The 16319-nt window shown below is 29.3% G+C and overlaps 9 protein-coding genes across 9 annotated transcripts; 3 read left to right on the top strand and 6 right to left on the bottom strand. All coding sequences in view use genetic code 12, as the record gives it.

Moving 5' to 3' along the window:
- Nucleotides 1-364: 364 nt before the first annotated feature.
- On the top strand, nt 365-1313 carry CAALFM_C112820CA (DNA-directed RNA polymerase core subunit; the record flags this gene model as incomplete). The annotated part of the gene is made up of 2 exons (XM_019475169.1): nt 365-439; nt 744-1313. 2 exons carry the CDS (start codon nt 365-367, stop codon nt 1311-1313), a joined length of 645 nt encoding a protein of 214 aa, XP_019330714.1.
- A 103-nt stretch (nt 1314-1416) lies between these two features.
- On the bottom strand, nt 1417-2331 carry CAALFM_C112810WA (2,5-diamino-6-(ribosylamino)-4(3H)-pyrimidinone 5'-phosphate reductase; the record flags this gene model as incomplete). The annotated part of the gene is made up of 1 exon (XM_706467.2): nt 1417-2331. One exon carries the CDS (start codon nt 2329-2331, stop codon nt 1417-1419), a length of 915 nt encoding a protein of 304 aa, XP_711559.2.
- Nucleotides 2332-2622: 291 nt separating this feature from the next.
- On the bottom strand, nt 2623-3108 carry CAALFM_C112800WA (uncharacterized protein; the record flags this gene model as incomplete). Its single annotated transcript, XM_706468.2, has 1 exon — nt 2623-3108. The coding sequence occupies one exon, from the start codon at nt 3106-3108 to the stop codon at nt 2623-2625; it is 486 nt and encodes a 161-aa protein (XP_711560.2).
- A 1362-nt stretch (nt 3109-4470) lies between these two features.
- FEN1 (fatty acid elongase) lies at nt 4471-5484 on the top strand (the record flags this gene model as incomplete). Its single annotated transcript, XM_706469.1, has 1 exon — nt 4471-5484. The coding sequence occupies one exon, from the start codon at nt 4471-4473 to the stop codon at nt 5482-5484; it is 1014 nt and encodes a 337-aa protein (XP_711561.1).
- A 309-nt stretch (nt 5485-5793) lies between these two features.
- RBK1 (putative ribokinase) lies at nt 5794-6966 on the bottom strand (the record flags this gene model as incomplete). Its single annotated transcript, XM_706470.2, has 1 exon — nt 5794-6966. One exon carries the CDS (start codon nt 6964-6966, stop codon nt 5794-5796), a length of 1173 nt encoding a protein of 390 aa, XP_711562.2.
- A 338-nt stretch (nt 6967-7304) lies between these two features.
- Nucleotides 7305-10097, bottom strand: RPG1A (translation initiation factor eIF3 subunit a; the record flags this gene model as incomplete). The annotated part of the gene is made up of 1 exon (XM_706471.2): nt 7305-10097. The coding sequence occupies one exon, from the start codon at nt 10095-10097 to the stop codon at nt 7305-7307; it is 2793 nt and encodes a 930-aa protein (XP_711563.1).
- Nucleotides 10098-10336: 239 nt separating this feature from the next.
- Nucleotides 10337-11302, bottom strand: CAALFM_C112760WA (protein-transporting protein; the record flags this gene model as incomplete). The annotated part of the gene is made up of 1 exon (XM_706472.1): nt 10337-11302. The coding sequence occupies one exon, from the start codon at nt 11300-11302 to the stop codon at nt 10337-10339; it is 966 nt and encodes a 321-aa protein (XP_711564.1).
- Nucleotides 11303-11469: 167 nt separating this feature from the next.
- Nucleotides 11470-13032, top strand: CAALFM_C112750CA (uncharacterized protein; the record flags this gene model as incomplete). The annotated part of the gene is made up of 1 exon (XM_706473.2): nt 11470-13032. One exon carries the CDS (start codon nt 11470-11472, stop codon nt 13030-13032), a length of 1563 nt encoding a protein of 520 aa, XP_711565.2.
- A 78-nt stretch (nt 13033-13110) lies between these two features.
- On the bottom strand, nt 13111-15933 carry CAALFM_C112740WA (uncharacterized protein; the record flags this gene model as incomplete). Its single annotated transcript, XM_706474.2, has 1 exon — nt 13111-15933. One exon carries the CDS (start codon nt 15931-15933, stop codon nt 13111-13113), a length of 2823 nt encoding a protein of 940 aa, XP_711566.2.
- Nucleotides 15934-16319: the final 386 nt, after the last annotated feature.

The following is a 16319-nucleotide window of genomic DNA, read 5'->3' as shown; positions in this document are numbered from 1 at the left end:
GTGTAGAATCAAGTGTAATTTTTGCGACATTTCACGACATGATATGAAAGTTAGACATTTTGGTTCTTCCTTTTTTTTTTCCATCACATCGAAAAGAAAAAAAAATGAGAAAAAAAAACATCAAAATTGAACTTCTAAACCAACATCATCGACATTATCATCGACACATAACTTAACTTAACTTAACTAATCAACAATCATCAATATTCTTAAAGAATCATCACTGATCAACTTACAACATAAACAGGATTTTTTTATTTTTTTTTTCCACTATATTTGATAAGTTCACATCTTATTTTTTTTTTTTGTTTGCATTCATCACATCTGTTTAATATAAGTTTTATTTTTTTTTTTTTTTTCAAAAATGGATGATACCGATAGAGCTGTTTCTCGTTTATTCAGAAGTTTTAAAACCGTTAAAGAAATGGTTAGAGATAGGGTATGTATTAAAAGAAGAAGAAGAAGAGTGAAGAGTGAAAATGAACCTCACTTGATGATGGATTATTGAAAAGCCACTATCGAGCAACCCCCCCAATGGAAAAATCTAAACAAAAGAATTGAAGTACCAATCGTTAGTATTGTGCTTCATGGGTTGAGAGACATAACTATACATTTGATGATTATTCCAATAATTTAATCATTTTGAGTGGGGGAGGGGGGGGGGGAACATACTATTTTTTTTTTTCAGGGAAGGGGAGAATTTGTTTTTTTTACTAACTAAAAATTACCATTTATATATATAGGGATATTATATATCACAAGAAGAACTTGATATGACATTAGAAGAATTTCGATCCAAAATTTGTGATTCTATGGGGACACCACAACGTAAACAAATGTGTTTCCAAGCTACTCCTACAGCTGAAACATTAGAAAAATTTCCTGAAACTGGATCATTATGGGTTGAATTTTGTGATGAAGCATCAGTTGGAATTAAAACTATGAGGAATTTTTGTATTCATATTACTGAAAAAAATTTTTCAACGGGGATTTTTATTTATCAAAATTCAATGACTCCAAGTGCTAATAAATTAATCCCTACTGTATCACCAGCAACTATTGAAATTTTTCAAGAAAATGATTTAATCGTTAATATTACTCATCATGAATTAGTTCCTAAACATTTAAAATTAAATCGTGAAGAAAAAAAAGAATTATTAACTAGATATAGATTAAAAGAATCACAATTACCAAGAATTCAACGAGAAGATCCTGTAGCTAGATATTTAGGTTTAAAACGTGGTGAAATTGTGAAAATTATTAGAAGATCAGAAACTTCTGGTCGTTATGCATCATATAGAATTTGTTTATAAAAGAGAAAATTCTTCAAGAAAAAAGAATAATTTGTATATGTATTAATTCAATTAAATAATTAAATAAAGTAAAGTAAAGTAAAGTAAAGTAAAGTAAAGTAAACTATTGATGATAATCAATTCTAGCAGCTATTATACTATCTTGAATTCCTGTCCACCAATTAATATCTTTTAGTAAAACATTATGATAAGGATGTACAGTAACACCATTACAACCAAGAAACACAGGAGCAATAGTAATAATTACACTATCAATAAGCTTCTGGCCATCATCATCATCATCATCATCAGTACTATTATTAATTGATAATAAATCATTAATAATTTTAGCACCACCTTCAATCATAATAGATTTTAATCCCAATTGATATAATTTTTGTAAGATTTCCCGCCAATTATCAGATATTTTAGTTTTAGTCGTCGTTGATAATAATAATGGTAATTTAATATATTTCCCACCTTGTTTAATCACCATTTTTTCTGATTCAATATTAGGTATAGTTGATTCATCAATGATTATAAATGGAGCCAAACCGGCTGGTACTGGTACTGATACTGGTGATGATTCAGAGTTTTTTTTTTTTTTTTTTGTTGTTGTTGTTGTTGTTGTTGACGGTTGACAAATTTGACACAATTGACTTTGATGATATTGCCATTTACCATGAGGATCAATTACAACTGGTCTGATTTGATGCGAAATCATTTGTTCATTTGGTTTCACCGATTCAAAAATGTATCGACAATTCAATTTCGGATCATCAGCTAAAATGGTCCCAATACCAACTAATATTGCATCATGTTTGGATCTTAAATAATGTGTCATTGTTTTAGTTTCCAAATGTGATAATTTAGTTTGTGTACCTGGTTGAGCTGCTATTTTAGAATCTAAAGATTGTGCATATGTTAATGTAACAAATGGACGTTTCAAAGATCCATTGTTAGTGGTGGTGACTTTTATGTTAGGTAAATAAGGATCTAGGAATGGTATCAACGATTCAGGTAATGGGATTAATGACATGTTTTAATTTAGGTAAATAATTGACACTAAGTGGGTCGATTGGCTGGTTGGTTGGTTGGTTGGTTGGTAGATTTCAAGGGTATATATATATAATAATAAAAAAAAACAGCCAGTAATACTAAAACAATTTTCCCTTGGTGGTGGGAGGCAATTTGAAAAATCGGATAATTTCCCTCGCCTCCCCAAAAATCATTGCAAAAAAAAAATCTTGAAATACTTTTGATCCTCCAACTAACAAACAAACCCCAATAATTAATACACCAAAAAAGAACCTCCAATACGATTTAGTCATCAATTGTTTCTACGTAATTGATCTTCTTTTTCTAATTCAATTTGTTTAATTATATCTTGATCCCGTTTAAATCGATTCAATTCTCTAATTTTCCAATTTTCATATTCTAATTCAGGATCAATATCATCAGTATCATCAACTCCATCAAATTCCAATTTATTATCACTAGGATCTTGAATTACTTGATGATCGAGTTTTGATATTGTGATTTGTTTCCTCCTATTAGTATGTTCACTTGAATTATCACCACTTTTTTCCTCTAATTGTCCTTTTTCTTCATTTGTATTCGTGATCTGATTATTGAGAGAACCTTTTTTATTCCTAGTAGTCTTGGACATGTAAATGGGTTTAGTAATCATCAAGTCTTCTTCTTCTTCTTCAGAAGAGGACGAGGAGGAAGAATCAGATGATGAATCTTCACCACTTGAAGAATTAAATTCATTTGTAGATGATAATGCAGGGTCCTCCTGTTGGTGGTTAGTCATGTCTGGTTTCAATCCAAACAATCTAAATAATGATACTATGGTGAATATTCCTGAGTGAAAAGTATTAAAAGAGATGAAGTGCCAAAGAGTAAAAATACTTCTCGTAACTCGGTCGTGTGAGTTCGGTATCAATCTTGGTGCCGATACAGCGCGAAAATCACAAAATACTGTGGTGCGTGTAACCTGTACACAATTTGATATAGGGGATCAGTATTACCGCCAATTGTGTAAGTTAACAGCTCAACTTACACCAAAATGATGTTCAATAAATTCAAGTGACCCCCCCATCCACATTCATAATACTATATTAATAAAAAGGTCAATTCAGTAATATTACAACCAAAATGGTTAAACTTCTTGTATGTAAAAACATAAATTGAAAAAAAAAAAAGGACGCGTTCTTGTAAAAAAAAAAATTTAGTCGCTGTGCCAAAGAAAGAAAGAAAGAAAGAAAGAAAGAAGTTAAACATGTGAAAGTGTAATAAATTTCGATCATCATCTTCTTCTCCTATTTAAGGTGAAGTGTTTTTTTTTTTACTCCTCTTTCTTTCTTAGTTCTTGGTTTAGAGCCCCATTTATATTTTGTGATTTCCCCTCCTCCCATTATCTTCCTTCCTTCTTTCCTTCCTTCCTTCCCCCCTATTTATATTTTACTTTATTATTGCCAGCATTAATTAGTTTGTGTTCAAGTTAGTCGGTACGTGATGATAAATGTCGCAACATAATGTGTGTGTTTTTCTCTTTTTCGTGTGGAAGCGACATTAAATTGAATCTGTCAAAAAAAAAAAAGAAATGAAAGAAAAATTTAATTTGGCGGGTCGTGTATTTCCTGCATATTGAGTATTGTACGACATTTCTTCTTCAACCAAAAAAGAGAAAAGTAATCGTGTCTCATTGACCAACACCAACACCACCCACTCACTCACCCACTCACTCAATAGTCATCGACACGACATTTTTTAAATCAATCAATTAAATCAATCATCGCACATAAAACCAAACCAAAAACAAACAAACAAACAAAGAAACAACAAATTTCTTTTGCTTTTACTTTTGCTTTTACTTTTGAAGAAAAATTTTTCATTTTTTTAATTCTTTAATCTTGGAGTGGCTTTTTTCATTATTCTAGTTTAAGTTAACTTCTTCTTCTTCTTGTTATAGTTATAGTTATAGTTATAGTTAACTATTTTGTTTTTTTTTTTTTTCACCACCAACTGAGTTCCCACAAGTATATATATATATCTGTATAAGTTTGAACTTACTTGAATTTTTTTTTTTTTTAATTATTTAAAGGAAGAATTTTTGGGATTACACATTCGCTTAATTAATTATCACATTTTTTATTCTGGGTTTACCATTATCATGTCTTCATTATCTTCATCATTTCCAATTCCTACTTGGGATACTCCATTTGGTATTCAATTATGGCCAATCTTTGATAAAGTTATTAGTCAAGCTACTAACAATAAATTTATTCCATCACAATTTCAATTTATTTCTGGTCATTTACCATTATCAACATTACCAGAAGCTCTTATGGCTATAACTATTTATTATATTGTGATATTTGGTGGTGATTATATCTTCAAAAAATTCAATATTAAACCATTTGTTTTGAATGGATTATTTCAAATTCATAATTTATTTTTAACTACTTTATCATTCACGTTATTAATATTAATGTGTGAACAAATCATCCCCATGATTTATCATCATGGATTATTTTATACCATTTGTGATATTAAAGCTTGGACTCAACCTTTAATTACATTATATTATCTTAATTATATCACCAAATTTATTGAATTTATCGATACGGTTTTCTTAGTGGTTAAACAGAAAAAATTGACATTTTTACATACTTATCATCATGGAGCTACTGCTTTATTATGTTATACTCAATTAGTTGGTACTACTTCGATTTCTTGGGTACCAATTTCATTAAATTTGGCGGTTCATGTATTGATGTATTGGTATTATTTCTTAGCCGCTAGAGGTATAAGAGTTTGGTGGAAAGAATGGGTCACTAGATTTCAAATCATTCAATTTATTATTGATTTAGTATTTGTTTATTTTGGTACTTATCAAAAAGTTGTTATTACTCATTTCTCTAAAGTTTTACCTTATTGTGGAGATTGTGCTGGTACTATGATTGCTGCTTATTCTGGTTGTGCCATTTTATCATCTTATTTGGTGTTATTTATTGCATTTTATATTGATGTTTATCGTAGAAAAGATTCTACTAAATCAAAAATTGTTAAATCAGTTAAAGGTGGGGTTGCTGCTCAAGTTAATGAATATGTTCATGCTTCAGGTGTTCAAATTCCATCCAATACAAACTCCACAGCCAAAACCGTACGTTCCAGAAAGGCATAAATAGTCAGGCAGAAGAGTTGTATTTAGAGAGGTATGACGGTTGTTGTCGCTAGTGTTTATGGTGTAATATCTACTTTTTTTTGTTTTTGTTTTTGTTGATATTTATTTGATTGACATTAAAATTTAATAACTTGTATAAATAGTATTTTATAATCTTTAATTATTAATGAACGTTTAATTATTAGAATTGTATTTTAAAAAAGAAATGATAGTTTATAATCAAAACTTACTTTGTTTGTGATTGTCTATATATATATATATATATTATCTACCATCTTGGTTTTTCTTTTTTTGCAACAAACAACAACCCTACAAAATTTCCATTACTTCTTCATAACTTGGAATTCCTTCAGCGGCACCTTTCTTTTGAATTGTTAAACTACTCGCAGTAGTTGCAAATTTAATGGCATAATCAATCAGTTTACCTAATGCTAAATTCAGTACAATTGCTCCGAAAAATGTATCACCTGCTCCAGTTGTATCAATGACTTTTTCAACTTTTCTAGATTTAATGAATTGTGGAGTGGTTTGACTACCACCACCACCACCACCACCACCACTATTTTTGGCAATATAAATAGATCCTTTACTACCCATGGTTATAACAATAATTTGTATATTATCAGGATTAATTAATTTTTGTAATTCAATGGCTAATTTCAGAAACACTTCAACCAACACTGTATGATTATCGCCAGTAGAGTTTGTGACATTACTTTTGTTGATTTGATTAATTTTATCAATTAAATCTTGTTGATGAGAATTTTTTAATAAATGATTAGCAACATCTAATGCTTCACCTTCATTAACTATTAATAAATCTATTTTTGATAATAATTCTTTAGTAATTAATTCTGATTTAAATGGTGATGGATTATAGGCAATATTTAATTGTGGACGATTGGATTTTATCCAATTAATCGATTTAACCGTATCAGGATATTCATTTTGTAAAATCACAAATGAGAGATACCCCCCCTCCCCTTCTTTGGTGGTGGTGATGCTTCCAGTAGTTTTGGGGAAAATCGATTCATATTCTTTATCATCTAATTTTAATTCACCATTTGCTCCCAGAGTGATTAAAATTCGATTTTCACCAGTTTCTTCTTCTACTAAAATCACCGCAACTCCTGAAGTTTGATTATTCACCGTGTGAACATGATCAACATTAACTTTATTATCAATTAAAAATTGTTTCAATTGTTGACCAAATGAATCATCACCAATTTTACCCACCATACGAATAGCACCATCACCATCACCACTGGTAGTAGTAGTAGTAGTAGTACTGCTCAATAATACGGAATTTTTAGGAGTTAATTTGGCAACGGCAATAGATTCATTTAATCCTTTACCTCCAACATGAGTTTCAAATGAATTTGCTTGATAAGTTTCTCCACCTTGGGGAACTTTATTTGTATATGTGACTAAATCATAATTTAATGATCCAATAATAGTAATTGATGGATTGGAGGATGACATAACGATAATTTTTCAATCCTAAAGAATGAAAAGTTATCCAATTGAGTTGGGAGTTTAATAAGGAAACAGGAGTGGTTCTTTTATAATGTGTGATGTAATAAAAGAAAGAAAGAAAGAAGGAAGGAAGGAAGGAGAGAAAAATTTCAGTCCAGAGTTTCTACTTGTGTGCTGTGGGGAGAGGGCAGGGCGGGGCGGGGCAGGATAAAATTTTTCACCATTAGGTTCGGTTCAACATCTCTACTTAATAACACAACTTTAAGTATACTAGAAACTTTGTTCAATTACTATTTCCCACTAAGAGACTATCAATGATTACTTAACTATACAGACTTTATTATTTATGGTAATTTACCTTCTCTCTTTAATCTCATTCTTTCAGCAAATGTCATTGTTTTCTTTGGTGGTGGTGATGATGATGGAGCAGCAGCGGCAGCAGCAGCAGCTTCCAATTCAGCTCTTTTTCTTGCTAAAGCTTCATCTTTTTCTTTTTGAATTCTTAATTCTTCTTTCAATTTAGCCATTTCAGCAGCTTTAGCTTGTCTTGCCGCTTCTTCAGCAGCAGCTTTACGTTCTCTTTCCTTTCTAATTTTCAATTCTTCAATACGATGTTTTTTAACTGATTCAATACGTTCTTGTTTTGCCTTTTCAAATTTAATTTGAGCTTCTTTTTGTAATTGTTTCAATTTAACTTCATTCTTGGCATCAATTTCTGATTTAAATTTACTATAATCGGGTAAAATTCTTTGTAATCTTTTCTTTAATTCAATAGCATTATCATGATCTTTTTTAGCTTTATTAATTTTCGATTGTTTCAAAAATTCATAATCTTTCTTTTCTAAATCCAATTGAATTTCCAAATCAGCTTCTAATAAATTCAATTCATATCTTCTATAAGCTCTTTCTAAATGATCAGCTTTTTTAGCCGTGGCTTGTAATTTAGTTTCCAATTCTTTTTTATCTTTATTTAATTGTTCAATTTGCATCAATTGTAATTTTGTCGTATCTAATTCTTTCAAATTATTTAAATCAATTTTAATGATCCCCTTAGCATTAATTTCTTCAGCAATTTTACGTTTTTCATTTTCTTTAATTAATTCACGTTCTTTCTCTAATTTTTCCAATTTTTTACGTTCTTGTTCAGCTATTAATCTTTCTTGTTCTAATTTTTGTTCCATTGCCAATTTTTCTTGTCTTAAACGGGCTTGACGTTCTTCTTCTTCACGTTTACGTTTTTCAGCAGCAACTTTACGATCTTTCAAAATCTTGGAACGATCAGCAATTCTTTGTTGTTCATTAACCATATCTTTAATACAACGTTGTAATGCTTGTTGTTTAGCTTGTTGTTGACGAGCTTCATAATTTGGATCAATCAAATAAATCGATTCACTTAATGTCGCAGCTAATTTACTAATTTGAGTACGAACCAATTCTGCTGGTGATATTTGTAATCTAGAAGTACCAATGGTGGTGGTGGTGGTGATAGTGTTAGTGGTGGTAGTACCAGCATTAGCAAATTCTTGATCAATTTCATCAAATGGATTAGATTTAAATGAAACAACCCCTGATTCATGATCAATAGTTAAAGATACTAAATCATCTTTAACAGCATTAACAATCAAATCTTCAACTTGTAATTCCGATAAAGAATATTCTAAATCGGGGAAAATACCTAAAGAAATCAAGAAATCTAATTTAACTGCATCATAAACTTGAGAAACTTGTTGGAAAATTCTAATTAAAATGACTTCAGTTAAAGTAGGAATATATTTTTTAAATTCTTTATCGGATTCAATGATTTGAAAAAGTTGACTAATTTCTTGTTTAATTGATAATGGATGAAAATCACCACCTTCTAATAATTCAAACAATTGTTGAATTGGTTCATCAACATATTTCAAAATTGATCTCGACAAAATCGATTTAATTAATCCTTCTCTAGTTGGAACATGAGTTAAATTCAATAATGAAGATAATTTAGAATTTTTACTCTTGTGTTCATCAACATCTTGAACCACTCTTTGTGGGATTGATAAAGTTGATAAAACCAAGACTGAAGCATATCTTTTCAATTCTTCATCAGTAGCTAAAGGTGATTGAGAATATAAATTGAAAAATTTATTCCAAGCAGCAGCATGATATAAAGTATTATCAGAAACAGCAAAAATTCTTGCCAAATTTTCATAATAATTAGCCATCATATTTGGTTTTGGTGCTTTTTTAGATGCAGTAATTAATGAATGAACATCATCGACTGATCTAAATGATTCTTGCCATAATTCTAATTTAACAGCAATATTCAATTGAGCAAATCTTTGATCTAAATAACGTTGCACGGTTTCGGCATCGGATAAATCAATGGCATTATGACCACTAGTTTTAGTAGTAGTTTGAGTAGTAACTGATTGCATATGAGTTCTTAATAATTCACATAATCTTCTAAATTCTGCTTTTCTATTGAAATTTAAACAAAATTTAAAAGCTTGATTAACAATAGCAGAATAAGTGATTTCCAATTTAGAATTATTTCTTAAAATATCTAAAACAGCTCTAAATGCTTCCCATAAAAATCTTAACCATGGAGTAACTAATTCTCTTTCAGTACGATCAGCTGAATCAGTATTGGAAACAGCACTTAATAAAATACTTTCTGGAGTTTGTGCAGTTTCTAAATCATCATCACCACCTGCACCAGCACCACCTGCATCACCACCAGCACCACCTGCACCAGCACTACTTGTAGCAGCAGCAGCAGCAGCAGCATTTTCTTCTTCATCAATTTTAATATCAGCTTTAGTTTGAGCAGCATCTAATTTCTTTTCTGCTAAATCAATAAATTTACGAACAATGGTTTGAACACTTTCTAACCCATTTTCCAGTAATTGAATATTTTTTTTATATTGATGTAATGCATCTTTAGCTAATTTACCTTTTCTTAATTCAACTGCTAATTCAATCAATAAACTAGCAATAGGTTCTAAATCTTGAACTTGTAAATAACGAATTCTTTTTGAAATAATTAATTCATATAATGTATCTAATGCTGCTTCCTTTTGTCCAACAGCAATTAAATCTTCAGCACGTTTTAAAACGTTTTCTGGACGGAAATTATGATTCTTATGAGGTGGAGCCATAATTAGGGGGGGGGGGGGGGGGGAGTTAATTGATTAAAAGATCAAGAAAAGGGGGAGTATATGATTAGAAGAGTATGGGAGGAAGATGTTTTGTTAGCGAAGGTGAAAAATTTTTTTCTTCCATAATAATTTGTCGTGTGCATTTGTCTGAAAAAAAGTGGAATATACAAAAGAGAAGCCATCTATACATCTATAAATCATCTTCATCATCATCATCATCATTGTAAATCTATTTCTTTTTATGGAGGTGGGAATTGTTGTTCCATTTCAATGACTGATTTAGCTAAATTATCCTTATCAATTAAGATTAAACTTAATTTAGGATCAATACCATATTCAGTAAATACTCTTCTTGAATCTGTTTCTTGTTTATTTTCATTATTATATTCAAATATTCCTTTAAATTGAGTATTTGATTCCAAAATTTGATCTTCAAGATGGAAATAATCCATTTCTATTGGTTTTGGTTCATTATTAGCCAATTTCTTCTTCTTATTCTTGTTCTTCTTTTTACGATTGGATTCTTTTTCGTGATCTTCATCTTCTCTTTCCACTGGATCAACTAATTGATAAACTCTTGATATAATTAAAAAATAATCAAATTCATAATTTTCATGAGCATCTTCAGCTTTTTCCATTTCTTGTAAAAGCATTTTATACATTGGTGGAATCACTTCAACTGGCATATTTATAAATCTTTCACTAATTATTAATCCAGTTTTAAATTTCCTATCTCTAGTAGTATCGTTCTGATTGGTTAACAATTTTTTCAAAATAATATTGAATTCAGTTTTAGATTTGGTTTTATTTAAAATATATTCAATCAATTGTTTAATCACGGCCACATTTAAATTATTAGTTAAATTAATTACACTTAAAATTGCAAATGGATCACTTTCCATTCCTTCAGTTTTAATTGATGTCCCCACGGAATTTTCTCGTAAAATTAAATCGGCTATTTCACTTAAATTAAATTCTCCATTATCATCACCAAATAATTGTCTTAAAAAATTCTTAGTAGCATGGAAATCAATTTGAGGATTTAAATCAAAAAAATCAAAATCAACATCAACAGTTTCTTGAATTGTAGTAGCACCTTCTTGTTGTTGTTGTTGTTGTTGTGTGCTTTCTAATTCAGTTTCTGAATCGGTTGAACTAACATCAATATCTGAATCAGATTCTTCATCTACTCTTCTTTTACCCATCTTATGTCGGCTAGTAGTTTTTACACAATGAAGAAAGAAGTGATTGATCAATATCAAAAATTTTTTGGTGCACTTTTTTTTTTTTTTTTTTCGTGAACAAAAAAACTAACCACCCACACCCACCATGCGATGATCATCAAATACTAATAATTAAATTAGACAATACAATGTCAATATTACAAGGATATTCATCATCATCATCATCATCATCAGGTTCAAGTGATGACGAAAAAGATAATGAGCGACCACCATTTAAAAAAGTGAAAACATTTGCTGGATCATTTCAACAAATTCTGTCATCGATACTTGAAAATGATACTTTTCATATCAACAACGATCGGAAAATATCAAATAATGCTAAAAAATTAGCTAAACAATTGAAACGGCAACGTTATAAACAAGGATCAAGATATGGGATTGATCCATGGACCAATAATTCATCTGATAATGAAAATAACGCCAACAACAACAAGAACAACAACAACAATAATAATGAAAATGAGCAAAACATACCTAGTTCTAATATTGAAATAGAAGACAACAACCATGAGGAAATAACTTCTGTTGTGTCTACCACCAATAACTATACATTTGAACCAAGTTCAGAATTTGTTGGTGAACAAGAATTTGATTATCAAGGAAGATCATATATGACAATACCCAAAAATCTACCCAATACTAGTAATAACAATAAACAAACATCATTAAATAATGATGATCAACAACAACAACAACAACAACAGCAACAACATATTCAAGAATGTTTTGTTCCTAAACGAGTCATTCATATTTTCCCAGGTCATAAAAGAGGAATTAATCGATTAAGATTTTTCCCTAATTCTGGACATTTATTATTATCATGTGGTAATGATAATTTAATTAAATTATGGTCAATTTATAATACTTTTCAAGGTAAACAATATCAATTATTAAGAATTTTTAAAGGACATAATTTACCCGTTAAAGATATAATTTTTAATCAATCGGGTGAACGATTTTTAAGTTGTGGATATGATAAATATATAAGATTATGGGATACTAAAACTGGTGAAATGATTAAATCTATAAAATTAAAATCTATTCCAAATGTATTATTATTTAATCCTAACAATAAAAATAATACAGAATTCATTGTAGGGTTATCCAATTTTACTATTGAACATTATGATTTTAATTCTATACAATATACTAATCCAATACAAATTTATGATCATCATCAAGGATCAATTAATGATTTAAAATCATTGGGTTTAGATAAATTTATTTCTTCATCTGATGATAAAACCGTAAGAATTTGGTCATGGCAAATAAATATTCCTATTAAAGTGATAACTGATCCTTCACAACATTCAATACCTTGTATAAAAATTCATCCACAAGCAAATTATATTGCTTTACAATCTATGGATAATTCAATTAAAGTGATTCATCTGTATGGGAAATTTAAATGGTATAAGAAAAAATTTTTCACCGGACATCAAATTGCTGGGTATGGAATAGAAATTGATTTTAGTCCTGATGGGAAAATATTAATGAGTGGTGATTGTAATGGATTTGCTTATTTTTGGGATTGGAAAACTTGTAAATTAATTAAAAAATTGAAAATTATTGATAACACCATAACCACCACCACCAAGAAGAAACCATTGACTTGTATTGTTGCTCATCCTCAAGAAACTAGTAAAGTTGCCATTGCTGGGAATTCTGGTGAAATATATTATTGTGATTAATTAAATAAATAAATAAACAAATAAATAAATAAATAAGTATATATATATATATATATACCCACCACCTATATATATTAGTTACATCATTATACAATGTTCTTTTTTATAATCATCTTGTCTTTTTGATTTAGATTTTTTATGAGAAAATGGATGACGATGTTTCTTTTGATTATTTTCTAAATTTCTTAATGTTTTAGGTAATGAAGTAGTAGTAGTAGTAGTAGTATCATTGATTGATGTATCTAAATTAATTGGAGATATTTGTTTATTAAGTTCTCCTACTGATTCAGTAGAATCAATTTTAACACTTGGTGATGTTGTCAATTTAATTGCTCGTTTCCAAATTGATGAATGTGGAGAGGATTTGATTTCATTTTCTTTATTAAGCAAATTTGATGGTTTTGTAATAGTAGTAGTATTAGTAGCACCAGTAATACTATCATCAATATCTGGTTTTTCAATTTTCGATTTTGTAAAGTTGGAATTTTTACTAGTGATAGTATGAATACTACTATTATTATTATTATTGGAAGATGATTTCTTTTCTTTTTCTTTTTCTTTATCTTTATCTTTATCTTTATCCAATTGTACAAAACTAATATTTGAATTAACACTCCATTGACTATTTCTTCTAAATTGAGGACTTAATGTAAAACTAGAATTACCATCTTTTAATTTTATTGATTCTTCTTTAAAATAATTTTTATCATCATCAGTGAAATACCAATAATATTTATTTCTAATATCAATATATTTGGGATCTATTGGTGATACATTCAGAATTGGAATACTTTTGGTTGGTGTTTTCACTGATAAATTATTGTTGGTTTCCAATGGTTGTGGTGATGTTTCCTCCTGTGACAACCAATAATTTCCTTTTGAACCTTGAGGTGGAACAACAATATTATTATTATTATTATTGTTGTTGTTGTTGTTGTTAGTATTATTATCACTATTTATAGATGATGCACCACTAACTTCATGATTACTCACTAATCGATAAAATAACATATATGGCCATTCATCTTTAAAAATTTCTGTAAAAGTTTTTTCAACAACTCGAGAATTTTTTTTCATATCATCATAAAGATACCAAGTTGAATTATTTGCTTCTTGTTCAGTTTCATTAATTTTATTAGTATGTTTACGAACAACAGCAATGAAATGACCCAGTTCAATTTTATCCCCACGATGACATATAGCACTTTCAAGAATTAATCTAAATGAACAACTATTATCATCAATATCATCAGCAACAAATTGAGGTAAATCAATAAATGGTGGGATAATTATTCTTTTTTGTGATCGAGTCCCTGAAGCAGCCCCAGAATTGAATCGATATCTTTTTAAACAAATTGGTAAAATTGGTCTTCTGGTGGCAAATTCTTTAGATGTTTTCACAACACTTTGTAATTCATTGGTTATAACATTATCATCAGTATAAAATGGTAATAATCGAAGAAACATCCATGCTGGTAAACTGACTTCTTTACCAGATGTACTACCCCGTCTCAGTTTATCATTATTACTCTTATTATCGGTGCCAACTGACCAAAATGATAACGTAGTAGATGATCGTTGTCGTACTCCAACTTTAATATTATCTGATTTCACACTATTTGATCGTAACCGAGTTTTATCATCAATGTTTTCAATTGTTTCAAATTCATATTTATTTGACATTGGTGTAGTGATTACTCGAGGAGAAGAAGGAGGAGGAGGAGCAGAAGAAGAAAATCCATCGTCGTTTAAATTAGTGGCAGTAACTCCTTCAGTGATGTGAGATAATGTCGCTCTTCTTTCTAATTCACGTTTAACACTTATTGAATTGTTGAAATAATGTTCTAAACATTCTTCCAATAATATCAGATCTTCTTCTTGATCTTGATTAGGGTCATCTTCTTCATCTACCTGAGGTAGTTCTTTTATTTCATTATCATTGACTTGGTGTGTTGGTGGTTTTTCTATGATGGTGGCGGTGGTGATGGTGGTGGTGGTGGTAGTGGTGGTTGATTTCTTGTCAACTTTTTCAGTATGACTAATACTACTTTTTTCAACAGGTAATAATTCATCTTCAACTTCTTCATTAGGAATACTAACAAATAATATTCTTTCTTTAGATATTTTTTCATCATCATGTTTACTAAATTTACCACCATGTTTAATATCTATTTTAAAAGTTAATAATGGCATATTTAAAGTTTGAGTCAAAAATTCAAATAATGTAGCTGAATCTTGTTGTTTATGACTTAATGCTTCAGTGAATCCTAATTTCATCAATGCTTCACAAATTTTCGCCGTTAAATCCGTAGTGATTAAATTTCCTGAACGTAATAAATTGACATAAACTCTTAATAATGCTGATAATTGATTTAATAAATATTCAGAATGATTAGGTATAAATAGTATTGGTTCAAAACTTTCTAAATTAGCAAACATGGCAAATAATAATGCATCCAAATAACACATGACATTATCCCAATTTTCTGCACCCAAAAATTGTATTGGATGATTTAATTTATCCATGGGGGAATTAGTTAAAAATAATCCTTGACTAGATAATTGAAACATTCGTATTAAATAATATGATTTATTTAAATCTCCTTGAGTAAAAGGTGATTTTAATATAGCAATTATTTGTGTCGTTGAAGGTATAGGAGTTAATTTATTGGTGGTGAAATATTTTTGTAAAGTGGTTACATCATGAGATTTATCAGAATATTTGGTGATATTATAAGGTGTATGTTTAATATGAGTTTGTTTATCATTAATTAAATAACTATCAATATACCAAGACCAAAATGAATCGGCAAATATTACTTTATTAGAAGGAGACCCTGGTGGAGTATTGGTGTCTGAATTATTATTATTATTATTAGGACGTGAAAATATTTTAAACATTATTAGTAATATAAGTTGTGGATAGGGTGGTGATGCAAATAATAACAAGAAAGTTTAATATCTATAAGTATATGAATATAAATTAAAATGAATAATTGAATAAATGAAAAAAAAAAAWTTTTGATAATTAGAATAAAATAAACTCCAATATAAAAGAATTTTCAAGATCTTTTACCTTTTCTTTAATTGTTCTTTAGTTGATTGTTAATTGTTAATTGTTAATTGATTGATTGATTGTTGAAAGAGATTGGAACTTTTTTCTTCTTGGTGTAAAATCAATTTTTAAACTTTGTAATTCTTGACACAGTTGTTGTTGTTGTTGTTGTCGTGTGTCTACGTCCAAGTTGTGTGCGACTTATTGTCAATCTGGTGGTGGTGGTGGTGGT

Source organism: Candida albicans, chromosome 1 (assembly GCF_000182965.3).
Source record: "Candida albicans SC5314 chromosome 1, complete sequence".
Taxonomy (NCBI): domain Eukaryota; kingdom Fungi; phylum Ascomycota; class Pichiomycetes; order Serinales; family Debaryomycetaceae; genus Candida; species Candida albicans.
The sequence above is the reverse complement of the archived record's forward strand: the minus strand, read 5'-3'. Positions and strand labels throughout refer to the sequence as shown.